The sequence below is a fragment of the Nesoenas mayeri genome (assembly GCF_963082525.1).
Source record: "Nesoenas mayeri genome assembly, chromosome: 5".
NCBI classification, from domain to species: Eukaryota; Metazoa; Chordata; class Aves; order Columbiformes; family Columbidae; genus Nesoenas; species Nesoenas mayeri.
The window spans coordinates 63,544,486-63,562,044 of NC_137548.1; the positions used below are offsets into that span (position 1 = coordinate 63,544,486).

At 41.8% G+C, this 17,559-nt stretch overlaps 1 protein-coding gene across 1 annotated transcript; it reads right to left on the bottom strand.

Moving 5' to 3' along the window:
• Positions 1-11,445: 11,445 nt before the first annotated feature.
• On the bottom strand, positions 11,446-12,624 carry FIBIN (fin bud initiation factor homolog; the record flags this gene model as incomplete). The annotated part of the gene is made up of 1 exon (XM_080345535.1): positions 11,446-12,624. The coding sequence occupies exon 1, from the start codon at positions 12,070-12,072 to the stop codon at positions 11,446-11,448; it is 627 nt and encodes a 208-aa protein (XP_080201661.1). The 5' UTR covers positions 12,073-12,624.
• Positions 12,625-17,559: the final 4,935 nt, after the last annotated feature.

The following is a 17,559-nucleotide window of genomic DNA, read 5'->3' on the forward strand; positions in this document are numbered from 1 at the left end:
CAACAATACCATTGGACACTTTGCAATAATAATAAAAATCATTATATGTGGGGTTTTTTTCAATATGCAGATCTATTTTGTCTGCTGTTAATCTGCCCCAAGACTCCAGACCTATTCAGATCTTTATTTATATTTATTCAATTTATATTTATTAAACTTGTACCTGTATAACAAAACCTAATTAAGAGAGAACTGGGCTCTCCAGCTCTAGTATTCTTCAGTTTTCTGGTTATGCAAGAGGAAGACATGAAAATTATTATAGCAAGAAGATTTCCCTTGGGGTGAAGTTAAGCATTTACTCTTTAAATGCACGGCATTAAACTCCTGTTTCTGTCTTTGCTGTAAAGCAGTTTTTCGGGTTAGCCACCCGCTGAGAGAAATCTTATAACAATAAAAAGGCTGTTTATTGTTTTCCTTGAGTGAGTCATATCATGGTGTCATTATTAAAATGAAAATCCAGATGATAATGATTAAAAATGTCTGGTACAGCACATCGTCTAGATGTTTTTCTTCTTTCCTCTGCCTGTTTCCAGCAAGCTGTAAGGAAGGATTTGTCTGGAAACTGTGTGTTATTCCTCATTTCTAAATGCTTTTTCTCTACATTGAGCACATCTAGAACATTAATAGCAAATAGCACTGAAGAACTCAAAACTGTTCATACTGATAACTTCAGGAAATCCTGCAATTCCACAATTAAAAGTACCACACAGAAACCAACTACTACCTTCCCACTTGATGGCAAAGACAATGTTCTTCCCCCTTTACTATTTAAATATATCTATAAATGGTACAACTGGACAAAATAACCATTTCTGTTCCTGATCAGCAATTTGCACAACCATAACTACTGGGTTATACTGACGTTTTTCCAAAACCTTTTTGTCAAGATATGATAATAAATGCTAGGAAAAATACAACTTTTTGTTGTGTCTCAAAAAACCTGGAGTCCAAGACATCTGAGCTGCTGGTAAGAAAAGCAAATCCAAATGCTTGGAGCTGATGGTGCCAGACCACAGCAGAAAACTCATCTCTCATTCTAGGAGGCCATTGAAGATGCTCAATGGAATCAATCACACAACATGTGGATTCTCTTGTCATGTTCAGTGTAGTTTCTCAATTCCTGACAGTTGTTTAAATGTTTGCCTCGTTATTTCATTTCTTTTTTTCATTTTTTCAATAAAAATAGGTGCTAATCTCAAACTAATTAAGGCTAAATTACCAGCAAGAGTTCCAGGAGTCTTTATCCCCTTGCCCCCTCAAAATTTTTAGGCAGACGCTTATCCCTATGCTACTATTCTACACTTGAAATTGTAGTCTGTACTAAACTAGATGCAGAACTCACTGGTTCACCTGAAGTCAATAAGCTCACAACCACAGTCAAATCAAAGAGCAAAACATAATAATAAAGCAAAACAAATTCTCTGCATCACAGCTCTCCCCACTTCTTCTCTCTGAATTACTGTGTTCTGCATGAACCTTGAAGATACCATATGTAACTCTCAATTATCACACCTCAGGTTTGTGTAGCTTAAAAGAAATACTCCCAAAAGCTCCTATGAATCTCACTATCCCCATGTGAACATCATCTCAGGCTTATGGATTTTCTGTCCACATTGTCACTATTCACTCGTAATTCTCAGCAGCATGAGGAGGGTCAGCCTGGGTGCTGACAGGCAGGATTTAAGGCAATCACCATCACCTGGAGGCAACACTGTCAGTCTTCCCCAGCTCCCCAGTTAAAAGCTAATGCTCACTATTCTCTCCCTCAATAATCTGTCTCCTTCACTCTCCTCAAACCTCACCCCATTATCCAGACTCCCCTGTTTGCTGACACCAGTAGTGTGTTTATTGGATTTACCTGCACAGCTACTTAAGATTTAATTCTGGTTAATGGTACTTCAAGGCAGTTGAGCCACTCTGGATAACATGCACTGCCCTCACACAAGGTTAAGCAGCAGCAGAAAAACAAACGGTACAATTTTTGTGTCACAGCCAAGTTTTAGACATGTCTTTGCTGTGTCAGAAACTGGTCGGTGTAACCAGCCCCATGTAAGACATAAGAGAGTTTAATGCTGCTGCCAGCTGCCCTGGCACCATGGATATGTAAACACTGAGACAACTGCAGGAAGAGCCCATGCTGGCCTCACACTAAACCGAGGTTTTACATCTTGCAAGTATCAATGCAAAAATCAACGCAAACTTCAGAGAAATAATAACCCTAGACTGAAGAAAGCGCATGTATCACCTTTACATGGCTGAATTATACCATCTTGTGTACAAGTGCACCAAAAAAAATCTCTGCAGGAAAACATTTGCCTGATGCTGCCATGTCAGATTACAACAGAAACAAGCAAAGATGTACCGTTAAGGGAAAAAACCCCCTGCGCATTTATATTACTTCACGACTTGCATAGTGCTGTGCATTAAGGCCTAGGAAGTGACACTGGCTAAAGGATTCCTGCTTGGGAGTCAGGCCAGCTTCCATTCTTCGCAATTAGCATAATTAGAGTAAACGACAAAGCAGCTCATTTCCACAGGCAGCTTTTACAGAGGAGACGGGACGCAAACGCCACACAACACACTTCCCCCGGGGAAGCGTGAGAAGGGGGCGAGGCGGCGGACCCGTGGCCGTGTCCCCGCTCCCGGGTGGGGCCGGGGTGGGTGTCGGGGCCGGGGTGGGTGTCGGGGCCGGTGGCGGTGTCGGCGGCAGCAGCTCCGCCCGCCCCGAGTCCGCGTCCGCGCTCCCGGCCCCGTTCTCTTACCTGCCCCGCAGCGGGGCTGGGCTCGGCTCAGCGGGGCTGGGCTCGGCTCAGCGGGGCTGGGCTCGGCTCAGCGGGGCTGGGCTCGGCGAGATCACCGCCCCCGCCGCCGCAGCGCCCTCCGGGCAGGCACACAGAATTACAGAATGTCAGGGATTGGAAGGGACCCTGATTCAGTCCAGTCCCCCCGCCGGAGCAGGAACACCCAGATGAGGTTACACAGGAAGGTGTCCAGGCGGGTTTTGAGTGTCTGCAGAGAAGGAGACTCCACAACCTCCTTGGGCAGCCTGTTTCAGGCTCTGGCACCCTCACGGTGAAGTTTCTTCTCAAATTTAAATGGAACCTCCTGTGTTCCCGTTTATACCCATTGCCCCTTGTCCTACCAGAGAGGACGAGAGAAAGAGAGGAGGAGAGAATGAAAATCACACACACAAAATAGCCAAAACCCTGGGGTCTTTATATGCCAGACATAGCCTACAATAAACACCACTGAATGTGAAAGACAGCATTTACAGGCAAGATTTAGTGGCATTGTGGCCAAACAGAACCTATGTTGCAGCATAAAATATCTGGTGCTGTTTCAGATGGAGTGGCCCTTGTCTGTGCATGATTTCTATCAGAACCAGCAGGATGAGGGCAGTAATCATCCCCCTGTACCTGGCACTGGCGAGGCTGCACCTCAAATACAGTGTTCAGTTTTGGGCCTCTCGCTATAAGAAAGACATTGAGGTGCATTTATTTGAACAGTGTGTTTACTACAGTTGAAGAAATGGAGGTTCTAACAGACAGAAATACGACTTGTGGAGCTGAAGACAATAGTGGGACATGGCACACACCAGTTTTCGGCTGGAGTGGCCCACGGTCTCCAAGTCTTTAGCTTATACAGGACTGGAATCCTCAGCTTCTTCAGTACGCACAAGCTGGTGGAGTGACTGACATGAAAAAGAAGAGCTGAACTGAAAAGGAAAATAGTTACTTTTCTCCAGATGGGAAGCTTTTTCCCAGCTATGCAAGAAGCGCTGGCTCCGCTGGGTGCTTGGTGACCATACTGTGGTCTGCAGAGCACCCAGAAGAGTCCTGGGGCCTCAATATAACCAATAAAGGGAAAATCTTCAACATAAATGTCACCTAAGCAACACTTTTCACAGACAGTAAAGCATTCAGAGAGATGAAAAGTTGGCTAGTTGGATGGAAACAAGTACATGCAGAAGTGAAAATATTCAATGACTGTTTAGAGACTAAGCATTTTGGCAGTTAAAAAGGGCTAAGACTGAGACTTATAGGAAATTAAATATTTTTTTTGGTAGTTTTCATTTAACATCTTCAATAAAAAACAATATCACATGCCACAGCAGTGCTGTAATGCATGGAGTTGGATGCATTACTTTATTTTAAGGGAAGAGCAGTAGAAATTAGTTGCTTTCAAATTAGGTCCCAAATCCATTTTCCACCTTCCTTTCACATTCTTTTTTCTCCCATTTTCTCTACAGAACACACGTATTCTTGGTCATCATGGCTGTCTTCCTGGCTTTTAAAAATTTTCTTAATAAGTAACTAATGTATACCTTCCTCTCCCCATTTAACTATGTTATTTGAAACCAAGAGCTTGAAAATCCTACATTATTTTCAAGGTTTGATAGACTGGATGTCTGGCAGATAATTGGGTTCATTTCATATATATCGTTTACAAATCACTTTATTTATTTATTCCAGGGTTTTAATTGTTCTTCCTTACAGAAAACAAACAAACTAACAAACAACCAAAAAACAAACAGATAACTCTGTACCTGTAGATATTTTGTAAAGTTTACATATCTTATTCCTTGTGTCCATCGCTAATCTGCGAGCAGTAGCTCTTAGGAAAGGGCAGCGTGAACTTTCTGCCTGTGTTGAATGTAAATTGTTGCTTGAGAAGCCACAGTTTTTAATTTCCTGACTCTTATGCTGTTGGCTTTGCAGCCTATGACATTAACACAAGGTTTCTTGAGTATTTTTGCCACTTTGTTTTCTTTTCGAACCAGTGCACACCCTATGAAATATATACTGGCTGAAAGAAAACATTTTATGTTGTATATGTTTATAGTTCATGTCTTATTTTTACTCGTTAAAGGGAGAAACAAGCGAATCAACTTGTTTCAAGCGTGGAGAAACAAGTTGTGTGTAAATAATATATTTAAAGATTTTTAATGAATGAAGCCATTATTAACTTAAACTAAGTATATAAGCATACATAGAAATCCCTGCCAGGCTGAAAAATAAAACAAGAAGAAATTTTGCTTAGACCTTAGGAAGAAAAGCTGTATATAGATCAAGAATGGAGGGGTTTTTTTCAAGCCAAAGGGGAACATTTTGAAGTATCACAAGCATAATAAGGAGGGTCTGAGAATCAAAATGATCCTAAGTCTCATTCGGTAACAGGAGCACTCCAAGGTGTTTGCAAGAGCAGGTCTCTATTTTTATAAGGAGTGTTACATAATACGCAAGTGGAAAAGTCTCCTATCCAAGTGGAAATAAAAACAAACTGCCTTCAAGATGACATAACTCAGCAAAACATGAATCATTACTGTTGTGCTTGTATTTGCTGAGTATGTATAAAAGACAGAATTTTAAAAGAGGTATGTCTGAAGTGCCTCAGAATGAACATCAGGACCTTATTGATTTTACAGTACCTTTAGGTGCCTTTTTTACTGTTTTGCTGAATCCTGTAGGGCAAGATCAGTTAGTTGATTCACTTTGGGCTTCACTGTCGCTCATACAGGGACATACGATTCTGTGGGGTTTGTGCCATAGGTTTCCATGTGACTAAGAGGCTAAGCAGTAAGCTACTACCAAATAAATTTAAGATTGGCAACAATGAGCAGGTAAAAGGCATTACGAAATTTCAAGTCACAGACATATGTACAAAGAACATAAGCAGAACACCCTTAGGAAGCAACCTTAAAAATGTAGAGGAATTTATATTAAATTCAGTAAGATTATGTGAGTAAATGAATACCACACAGCCTGCATATGGTTGTGGAACCAGACACAACGGAGACGTGATTAGGATAGAATGTATAAATCAATATATATGTAGCACAGGGGGATGCCTGGCTTTTCAAAAACCCTGATTGCCACAGAAATATAAATGTTTGAAACAATAACTAGGCCTGGTTGCAAATTAGCTTCTGGGGTCAATGAGAACAGGGTGAACTTCAGTTCATTCTTGATGTACATGGTCAGGTTTATTCCTCTCCACTCATATCAAGAAACAAAGCTGAGCATGGTTTACCTGTTATTCATTCACTTTGGTTTTTCTAGGGTTACACTTCTGAAATTAGAGGATATGCAAGATATTATTTAAAATTACGTACCTAATAGCACCCTGACTTCTGTGCTGACCCAGTTATGAACTAGCTTGTGTTTTGCTGGGCCTCTCTTAGAATCCAGCGTTAATTACATTACTTTGCAAGAAAGCATCAAAACATAAAAATAATTTGCAAGATATTTAACATATGCACTCATATTACTCTGCATTTTAACACAAATCTCAGTTAAATCACATTAAATTAGAAACAAATTCATATTCATAAAAAAAGACAAAGACTGCTCTTAAGAAAAGTTGGCTGCTCTTGATTAACCAAAAAGCTGATGACACAGAAAGTGTATGGGAAAGAATTCTTTAGCATGACCCAGGTAAAGGCATAACAAGCTCTTAGACAAATTTAAGTAAAAAAAAGCTGAAAACCCAAGACAAAAGACCCACTGAATTAATTGTCTTGGACCTAACACTAAACTGAAAATCTTGGTCATGTTTTTTTTGAGAAAAGATGATAAGTAGACAGAAAAAAAGACATCTTGCAATTTGGACAGTCTATCTATAGTAAAGTCTCTGCTATTCACACTAAAATTAAATTATGTTGGTAATTCCAGTCATAGTGAAATGTTTGCAGTGTGGAAAAAAAATATGGAAAATACGATGCGAGTATATATAGCTTTTTCGGTCATCCTGCACTTGCCAATATCTAGTGCTGGACAATTAATCTCTCCCTAAGCCAACCTTCTCCAAGGACTTTTTTCCCCCCCACCAAGGAAAATTCAGACATGAACAATTACTACTATGCAGTTAGTTTCTACACACTCAAAAGAGACACACACACAGCCTAGGGAAGGTTGTCATCTGAGAAAATATGACACACTTGGTACAGTCTTTTCTTATGAAAGAATGTTAATGGCATGTTGGAGACCGTCAGTGATACCTCCCCAAGGTGAGGCCGTTTTCAAGGGCAAATGGCTCTACAAACCATGAATGACTATGTCCAAGCCACATCATTAAAAATGTAATGATTATGGGGACCATATGTTTTTCTTGTTACAGAATTAGTCATTAAGTTCCGCCTTTTCCAGTTGTAAACTGATCTTGTAGGCAGGATGACAACTTTATGAAGAAAATAAAATAAGCACAGAGTTATAGTCTTTTTATACTTGTATATTCTAATAAAAGCTTTTTGAAAAAGCATGTAGTAGAGTCAGTATTTTTGCCAGTTTTGCATACTCCAGGAGTGAAATACAGATCCACAAATGATTCAGTTTTTGCTAATGGCTCACCAAAAAACCCCCTCAAAATAAAATAAAATAAATTCCCCAATGGGCTGTAAGTAAAAGTACATTTTAAAATAAGACAGAAAAATGCCAGATTTCGAACATACAGGATTACTTCAGGAATAGTGGCTGTCAACTACATTTCAGAAAATGACTCTGCGGTGTTAGTAGGAAACTTTATCAACCACAAAAGTGATAGCCCATGAGCATAAGCAAGAAGCTGGTAAAGCAACATGAAGCCCATCCAAATAAACAGCTACACCGACAACATCAGATGCACCCAACAGAATTTCTCCACTAAATAAAAGTTTTCAAGGCAAGATTATAACCAGAGCTGATGCTTTTTCTGTAGCTCATCAGGTTGTTTCTATTGCCTGAGTATAATTTTTGCTTCCCAGGTACACACACATCTTGGCAAACTGCATTTGAGAACATGACAGCCTTCAGGAACAACTTCAGACCCAGCTGGCACACACACGTTCTTTGAGAGGCTTTACCATGTTTTCAAAAGCTTCCCTCAACTTCTCTGTTCTCAACCTGTAGAACTTTGGTAGGTGAAATTCAGAAAGCCACAATTCGCATCACCAGCTACACTGAATTCCAGGCCATTGACTTGGCACAAGGCAAGCACAGCCTGTCTTTGTCCAAGATTTTATTAGTGCTGATGTGAGACAGGACAGTTTGCACCACATTTGCACTCTGAGCATCTTTCTCTCCACTTGTGTATCGATAGACACGGGAATGTCCACAGCACAGTGCTGCCTCAAACACTAACTGACCTGGAGAGGAGTGGAGGCTTCTCCCCTAGTGCCTTGCTTTGATTTGATGAGTTAAATCACAGGTTGAGTATCAAAGACAAATCAAGTATTGAGTAAGCTCTCTATGACTGTTCCAGCTGCATTACTTGATTTTTTTTTTCCAGAAAATGTTGTTACCTGTTCTTCAGTGCCATCGACTCTTCAATAAATTCAGAATATGCATTATTTGAAAAATCTCCGGAACACCACAAAAAAGACTGAGTCAGCTTAATCTTAGCTCCATCCTCTGCATTAAAAAGAGAAAAAAATATATAATCTAATATTAATGCAATATTTAAACACAACAGGAGGAACTATTGTGTCAATATAGCTGCTAGAATCATCCTCTTTAAGCTCTCTACTTAAACATCCTTGCTCAGCTTTCAATGGTAAAAAGGCCTTCACTATTTGAAATAGGTTGTATAAAACCACAGGATCTTCATCTCTTCTAATGTAATAAGTTTTATCAGATAGAAAAGCAAAAGCAGCAAAAATTATAAGACTGCAAAGAGGACTGCAGTATAGTTTCCATAGTTTATAAAAAGAAACCTATTTTGAATTTCAAATTTTAAACTGCTGGATATCACTGAACACTCAGTTCTTGCAGGCACTGCAGATTTATAAAGGCCGTTTAATGTATCAGCTCTGACTCAAAATTGACACATTTAATGGATGCACTTAATACGTACCTTTGCTTAGACCAGCCAAAATGATGTAAACCAAGTAGACTGAAATGCCCTAAAAGAGTTTTGTGCTGGCTTCATAAAATCCACATAAGACTGACCCTTTTGGCTAAACATGAACTTATGCCCAGACCAGACTCAGATGTATGCATTTTCACTTTTAAAGACAACATTTAAAGCATTTTATATCCAATGTTACAGAGAATTCTGATTCTGTTTCAGTTTCAAGTACAAAAATGTTTATATTTGGTTGAAACATAAACCAACCAAGATACTCATCATGATATTTATATTCATCATAGTAGTGTGGATTTTGAAGAACGATGGTTTTGTTTCATTAGATGACAACTTACAGATGTGTGTTGAGCAGAATGAGTTATACTGTAAATCTCCATAGGTCACGTAATCTCCTGCTTTGAAAGAAAGTGCTCTGCAAACATCTACCCTCTTTGTATGCACGTACTTTGGGATAGTTTGAATTTGACTAAAAGTTTGATACTGCAAATAGAATAGCCAAGCTCCTCCAAGCATTTCGCAGAAGCTGTGTTTTACACTACTACTATTTTTCTATTAGGATTTTCACACTGTTCTCATATGGCTAAAACACTAGTATAGTCTGCCGCTTTAGTTTCTCTACTGTTGTTTGCAGCTCATTATGCTCAATGACTCGGAAAGTGAGTAAGCAGAGACTAAAGTGCCTTTTAAGAAGCATCTGGGTACAAACGGAACCACATGACATCTTTGGCACCTGCTTCTAAAGGGGTAAGATTCAGAAAGGACGTGAATGAAACCCTCTGGCATTTTTAGAGCTTGGTCCATTCCAGAAATGCTCTTTAGTTTGCTGTGATAGTGGGCAGACATGGCCCAGAGGGCCCTTTTTGCTCCCGTGTTGCTACATCTAACCCTAGTGGCAAGGAAAGTATCATAAGTAAATTAATCTTTAAGAAATAGAACCTGTCATACCTTCTCACTTGACACCATACTTGAAAACAACACTGAGTAGTTCCACTGAAATCATATTTCACTTTTTTTCAGGCAGATCTTCAAAGACATTGGTGATCTAAAGGTGTAAATCAGCAGCTCAAATATTCTGCTAGGAGCTGCATCTGTCTTTAGCAAAAATGAGCTGCCCAGATGGTCCAGGGTCTCTGCAAGCAGGTTCCTCCACTCGACATCTCCCAGTGCCTTCAGCGCTCTGGTCCCAGGTGACTTATGTTGACCCATTGCACTTCTGAGTAACTTACCAACTGGATGGTTTGCAGACCAAAGTATAACCAAACACAAGTAGTGTTAACAAGATCTGACCTCAAATATCCACCAAACAGCTTCTCTTCCAGTGCTATGAGGTGGCTAGTTTCTTAAAAAGCCTTACAAACTCCAAAAAATCCACTCTGCATGCCCTTCTGTATTGTTGCTTTTAATGAAACTTGCTTACCTCTTGAGCCTGTAAATTTTTATTTGTTTTTACTAAAAGGCGAGTTATTTCATTTGGCAGGATCGACATACTCACAATTTTTTTGCTGAAAAGACATAATACAACAGCATGTTTTAAATTAAGAGTGTCTCAAAAAGAACAATAACAGAAAAAAGTGCTTCAACGTTGTTTTCAAATATTTATTAAAACAACATATGAACTTTTTTCATCCCAACAGTGAATTCGCCTGCAGCATCTGTAACCTAGTAGCCATATTACCCCAAACTGACAAATTGTATTGAGTCTCAAAACCCAAACAAACCTCCATCTTTTTCCCACTGGGCACTTTTGCTATTGTCTAGAAGCACAAATAGTTTTATTAATAGCTTAGCTAGCAAAAGTACAAAGGCACCAATGAGAAACGTCACTGTGCTGGCACAGACAAAACCTTTTTGTCTACTTTAGAAACATGCTCTTAAGAAACCCTGCTCTCCAATTTGGGATCTGAAGCTACAATCACCACTAGGGCTCCTTCTTCTTACTATAAAAATCTGCATCAGCGTTCTCAGATTCTGACATAAGCCTTTTTGGCTGGCTCTTGGGGTTATGGTAGCTTAGGGTCACAGATAAGCAAGCCTGGAAGAGTACAAATCCCGCCAGAATAGTTCCCGTCTTTCAAAACACAAATGGAAATCACAGCTTCAAGTTACGTAGTAGAACAATGGTTTACGTGTGTAGAATACATGCCGTTACAAAAGTTTAAGAAAATTAATAGAGGGCCCAAGATTTCACCCTGAAGGATAGTTACAGCAAAAGCAATTTAAGAATGTACCACACGTGAGTCCAGACACAGCTGGTGAGCACCGCGCTTTATCCACGCTTGCAGCCAGCGAGCCGCAGTAGAAAAGACGATATATAAACCAACGACAGGGAATCAGAGACGAGAGAAGTTACTTCACTTTGTAACCAAAGCTAAACAATGTAATTTTTTAAAATATGGGATATTAATCGTACCTCTAACCCCTGGGTTTATAGAAACGCCCTGTTTGTTTAGGAGGTGAAATGCAATAAATAAGTTTTTTCCAGGATGAAGGATGCACTTGCGCACGGAGGTGCTGCTTCCAGCCAGACCCCTGGCCCGAGGGCGCCTCCCGGGGGGCGGCCGGCGCCGTCTGAAGCCCCTCGCCCCGCGTCGGGGCGGCGGTCCCGGCTCAGGCGCGGAGATAATCGTTCTTAAGGCGGCTGAGGCGAGCGCCGTGGCTGCGGACGGTGAGGGCCAGGAGGTCGTGCTTGTCCCGCAGCCCGCTGGAGATGTGCCGGGTCTCCCGGAGCAGGGCCCGGGCGTGCAACAGCAGCCCCAGGAAGCTGTCTCCCAGCCGGGCCTCCTCCCGGCCCCCCTGCTCCTGCCCCTGACGGAACTTGCCCTCTAGCTCGCTCAGCGAGCGATCCGAGCTGGAGTAAGCGTCGCTGATCTGGGCGGACTCTCGGCGCAGGTACGAGCTGTAGCTCTCCTCCCCGTCCAGGTCGTAGGAGATGCTCTTGCCGATACCTTCCAGGACCCTGCCCGCGTCCTCCACCTGCCGGCCCAGCACCGTGAGCTCCTCCCGCAGGCTCAGCCCGCCGCCTCCCGCCGCCGCCGCCCCGCACCGCCGCTGCTCGCTCACCCTGAACAGCAGCTGGCAGCGCTCAGGGTCGTCGTTCTCCTCGTAGTCCCCGTCGGGGACGAAGTAGTGGTGCAGGGTCCCGTTGGACATCTCGGGGTACAGCGGGCCCTCGAAGTACCCGCGGCAGAGGCTGCAGAGGCAGCCCAGCCACAGCAGGAGCAGCGCTGCCGGCATGCTGCGGCAGCCTTAGGGGCGGCCGGCGCCGCGCTGCCCCCGGCCGCCCCGTCTACCCCCCATGGGGCTCCTCCCGCTCCCCGCCGCTGCCGCCCCGCGGGCAGGGCCGGCTCCGCTGCGGGTTGGGTCGGCTCGGGTAGCGCGGCCGCCGGCGCGGAGGGCTGGCGGCGCTCTGGGGCCGGCTATGGGAGCACCGCCTTTAAAAGCCGCGCAGCCCCCGCGGAGGAGGAAGCGGCCCCTGGGCAGGGCAGGGCTGGGCTGCCCCCCGCCCCGGGCATCGGCCACCGCCCCCGAGCATCACCCCCCAGGGGGGTTGTGCAGAGCGGGGAGGGAGAAACACACCTTTCTGCCCCTAATCCCCTAATAAACAAACCCCCCCCAACCCGGGGATTGGTCAGTTTTTCTCTCTCTCTCTTTTTTTTTTTTTTTTTCTATTAGAAACCACTACTTTGCTAATAGTCTTAATTTTCACAACAGCTCCACGTGCCCCTCCGCAAACACAGGGTGCGGGACAGCAGGACACAGCAAAGCTGCAAACACACAGTCACTGCCTTTTCACTGAAAAGAATAAAGATGTGGGTTCAAGTATAAGGGTGTAATGCAATAAACCTTGAGAGGGTAAAGATGGGGAAATAGAATGCAAAACCTGTTCTTAAATAAAACGTCAGATGCATCTGAGGAGAATCCAAATACAAGTTCATCTTATGGGGCTGACTATGTACAATTGTAAGCATTTCTCTTCCATGAAACAATATTCTGCATGAACCCAGCAGCTGGATTACAGCGGGGTCAAACCTTGCCCGTAACTAGTATAAATCTGTCTTTACTGTTTTTGAATTGTTAAATCAAGGTGAGATCACAAAAAGAAACGGTCTGTAAAGTTTACTGGTTCCTTTCACGTCATCTTTCCTCTTTCATGGAAAAAAATCACCGGCTAGCAGAGATTATACCAAATCCTGCAGTCATCCAGAGTTAAAACTCCCACTGCTGTTTGTGAGGGCTTTGTGTGCAGAAATATTTATGTCGCCTCTTTAATGTAAATATTTTAACTATCATCCTGATACTTTCTGCGTGTTGTAAATAAGTACGATGCTTACAGTTAACTTGTTTGGGAAACAGGCCAGCTGCTTATGTCATGTCTCTGTTTTTTTCACTGTTATGCTGGGCATTGTAGATTAGAGTCTTACGGGGCTCAGGGGACTTTGCCTCTACCATTTCTTACACCGTGATGACTTAGACACCTACATTTCAAACACAGAGTCTTGAGCTCCTTCCCTCACAGCAACTTCACGCTATAATCACAAACTATCCTGTTTTGGGGCACACTTGAAGCAAGTTCTCACTGGCAGTGTGGCCTTTAATACTTAATGATAACCTGTGCTATCAGCACAGTGCTGGTACTAAAGTGCTTTACATAAGCGCAGAAGGTCATAAGGCTAACAAATGCCAAGAAACAAGAGCAAAAAATAAACCAACCGGCCAGCCAACCACCACAATCCTAACCCAGAGACAGCAAGGGTAGTATCTAAACCCTTCATTTTCTGAATTGCTTTAAGTGGGCTTCCCAAGCCCTGGAGTCAGTGAAGAACATGAACACATACACCTCAAGGTGAGCAATGTTTGCAGAGTCCAGGCAACCTCTTTTGCACTGCTGAGAACCCAGGCCAGACAGGCTATCCAAACAGAAACACTCCACACATTTGGAAGCATTTTAAATTTGTAATTAAGTTCAGAAAACACTCATATAAATAGTCTGGATTAAGCTGAGCTTTTGTGCCTCAGCTTTCTATAAAAGGTTTAAAGCTTATTCAACTCAGTCTGCTTGGCATTTGTCCTTGGTCTGTGTTTGCCAACAGGGGCTCTTTCAAACAATTTTATTCCCAGGATGCTCTTGTTTCACCTAATATTTCATTTGGTTCCCAATTCTTTGCCAGCCATAGTACTTTATCTACATAATTTTCCAGCCCAGCTGGTGTTACTGCCAGTTGACTGGTTTGGCTGATACTTGGGTTGTGGTGGACTCCACTTTTGAGGTCTCTTCATGGAGGTACCGCAGTGTAAATCACTCGGCTATAGCTTTGTCAGCATGGTTATGCTCTCACCAGTGCCACAGTGGGTAAAAAACGCAGTCTTAGAATATATTTTTTATCTGTCTCTTCATACTTTAGGACTTTTAGAGGTGTCTATTGCTCCCTGTTGCAGCTGCGGACTCCCAGCCACTGCTGTTTTCAATCCAACATGCGTTATCCACGTTTCATTTAAATTTTGCATCAAAATAGTCTCTCCCCAAGTGACCCATTTGGAATGTCTGCTTTTGAAGGAAGTCTGTAATACAGGATCTGCAGCCTTAGTGACTCAGTGGGCAAAGCTTTGGTAAAAGCTTTTAGCACTTGCTGAAGGCTGCACAACAGCCCGATCAAGGCAACACCTGTATGGTTCAGGATTACAATGCAACAGAATCCTAAGTTTTAACTGAAAAGCCTGAAACAATGGAAAAGATGTAGGCTCACACTGCCAGTATGGTGCATGAGCAGCCATTATTCATTCTAAAAATCACATTTAAAAGACAAAAGGCTTAAGACTGCATCGAGATAATATCATATGTCCACAAAACCATATGCATACAAGTAAAAATCAGATTTTTTTTTTTTTTTGAAAGACAAACATGAAAAGCGACAATTACCTTCATGCATGAAGACCTAGGTTGAAGGGTCAGACATTTTCATCACACAGTTAACAGCAGCAGGAACATCACAGCGATGACTGAAACAACAACATAAAAATCAGTGTCAATATTGAGTTCTCAAAAGTCATTTCTGCCAATGTGTGGGAGGCACAGAGGGAAATAAAACCAAAGGAGGACAGAAGGGAATTCCTCAGAAATACCAGAAACACAGGGTGGAGAGAACCAGGGAGGAGAGCGAGCCATTTTCTGCTGAACATTGCACTTTCTGCTGGGAACCCATAGGGGTAGTTGTATGAGATCAGATATCTGGGGAGCTTTTGGGATGCATCCAAGAACCAGCTGCTCCTTGCGGCATGCTCCCATGAAGGCCCCCATTGATATCCCGGCATTGTCAAAAGGCCCATTGATTTCACCATGACAGTATTTCACCCTGCGTGCCTGCTCAAGCATTTAAAAATTCCTTTTGCATAAAACGAGGAAAAAGTACTGGAAACAAAAATAAAGCAGCATACCAATACTGTCTTTTTTTACAAATACTTGGCATGATATACTCTGCCTCGGTAAAGCCATTGTTTTCCCACTGAACAACATCAGGATTATAGTACTATAAAGAACTCTGCATAACCTCTTATGCAACAGCACCAAAGTCAGCCTCCAGTTTTGTCCAGAAATTGCCTATAAACTGATGGCAAATATGCAACTTGGCGCTGGATTTCAGGCCGTGCTTGCATAATCTTTCTCTGCAAGCAATGCTTCATCTTCGCTTCTTGGTTCGCATGTGCTCGCTATTTCTGTCGCAGATGACGGTAAATGTTGCAGCATCAGAATGTTTCAGATGTAAATAGTCATTAATTTGGAGAACAGATATATGTTATATGGTCCTAAAGGCCCTACAGGCTCTAGGGTATAAATGTTGTTTTCTGACTGCTGGCGCCTGTTTTCCTGCTGTGAGCTGTTCTATAGCTTTACATAAAGATACCTTGTTTAAACATGAGACTAACAAGTATGTGTGTGTAATTTCTAATTGTAGGGTGTAGTACTAAACGCTCAGATGGCATCAAGTTCGGTGGGCATGAAATAACCCATAAAAGAGTACTGACAGTTTTTTGTGGGGAAATTGCCATAAAATATGCCAGAAATTCTGCAGAATAAAAAAAAAAGATTTGTCAAATGAAACTTTCCCAAAACACTTAATACTCATTCAGTATAACTTTGGAATACAACAGAGATTAGGAGTGAATATGTTGAAGTATGAACTGTACTGAATGTTCCAGGACAAACGTGCTTATCTGTGGTTACACTGACATTTTGAATTTCTCAGAAAGGTGCATTGAATTCAGAATTGGAACAGCTGAACAAGAGATTTCTCACATAGAGCTTTGTAGAGAAAACAACATCGTTGTTAGCTTATGTTTAATGCTGACAGATTCTGATAAACCTTTTCTTCTTCACAGATTTCAGGCTGAAGCCACAGCTGTGTCTGGGTGTAAAGTCCTCTGAGTCCTTTAGTACTGGCACTTCTTGGATAAGCAACACAGAAAACTGAATTCAAAAAGCACAAGTAGCTATAGGAAGTATCGGGTATGAAGCTGGGCGTGAATACAACAATAGAAAGAGTCTGTCAGGCTGGTTGTCTCAGAAGAATATGCAATTAGTACTGAATCTACTTCAACTTTAGCCAACCCCAAAATGAGCTGAACCTTGGCAGAAAAATACAGAAAGAGATTTTACCACAGTCCCTCTCTGTAGTGGGTGCTGGTTTACTTTATAAAGATATAATTTGCTTAAAGGAGAAAATTGAGGATGTGCTCAGGTTATTTTTAAAAGAGAAGTGATGCATCTGGATTCTTCTTAAGAAGAGAAGAGGTTAAAAGAGGGATGAAGAGGGATGAATATTTACTGGTATTATACTAGTGCAGTTTCTGTTGTCTTGATGAAAAACCTCAAACCCCAAAAGGGATATTGCTAGTATTTCTTCAGCAAGGTTCCTGAAGTGGAAATAATAACACTTCCTTGGTGGAAATGAAAACACTTTAAAAAGCATCATCGTTGGCCAGCACATGGAGCAGTTTTCCCATTACTGTCAGTGTGGTTTGTTACAGAAACAGTGTATCGTGCTTTTAAAATGTTGATTTGATTTTCAGTCCTTTTTGTGTTATATTTAATGCTCTATGTGAACGTGAAAAGGCTGTCTGTGGAAACATACACTTTGCAGATGTTACAGAAACATAGTTCACTAATTATTCATGATAACATATTCTCCTTCCCTCTAACCTGTTAGGAGTAAAATAAGATTTATCTTAGGACATTAAAAAAAACCCACATAACTTCTCTTTCCTTCTCTCTCACATTCAAAAAAAAGTAGAAAAATCTTAAAACCTGATGTGTTTGGCTTAGGCAGGATTGGAAAATAATTTGAATAAAGCCTAGGAAGAAATCTAAGAGAGTTTGGTGGGGAAATGCTGATGTAATTTCCAATGGGATTAATCCATTGATACAGTTGCTCAGGATTTGCAGTCCTGTGATTTAATGTATTCATTTGAGGCAGGGTCTTGAAAACATCTGAATTTTATGAAAGCTGAGTTTCACCAGGACTATTCCCTAGCTCAGTTCCTGAACAATTTAAGTAGGTTTTACACTATATAATCTCCAGTTTTGCCACCTTTATAAGGATGGCATTTTTCTCATTTGCACATATAATTTTATGTATTAAGATCAGGGATGAATTCCTGAACCAAAGCTAGATCCTAACACATATTATACATCAGATTTCCTCTTCTCACCAATCCTTTTAAGTCCCT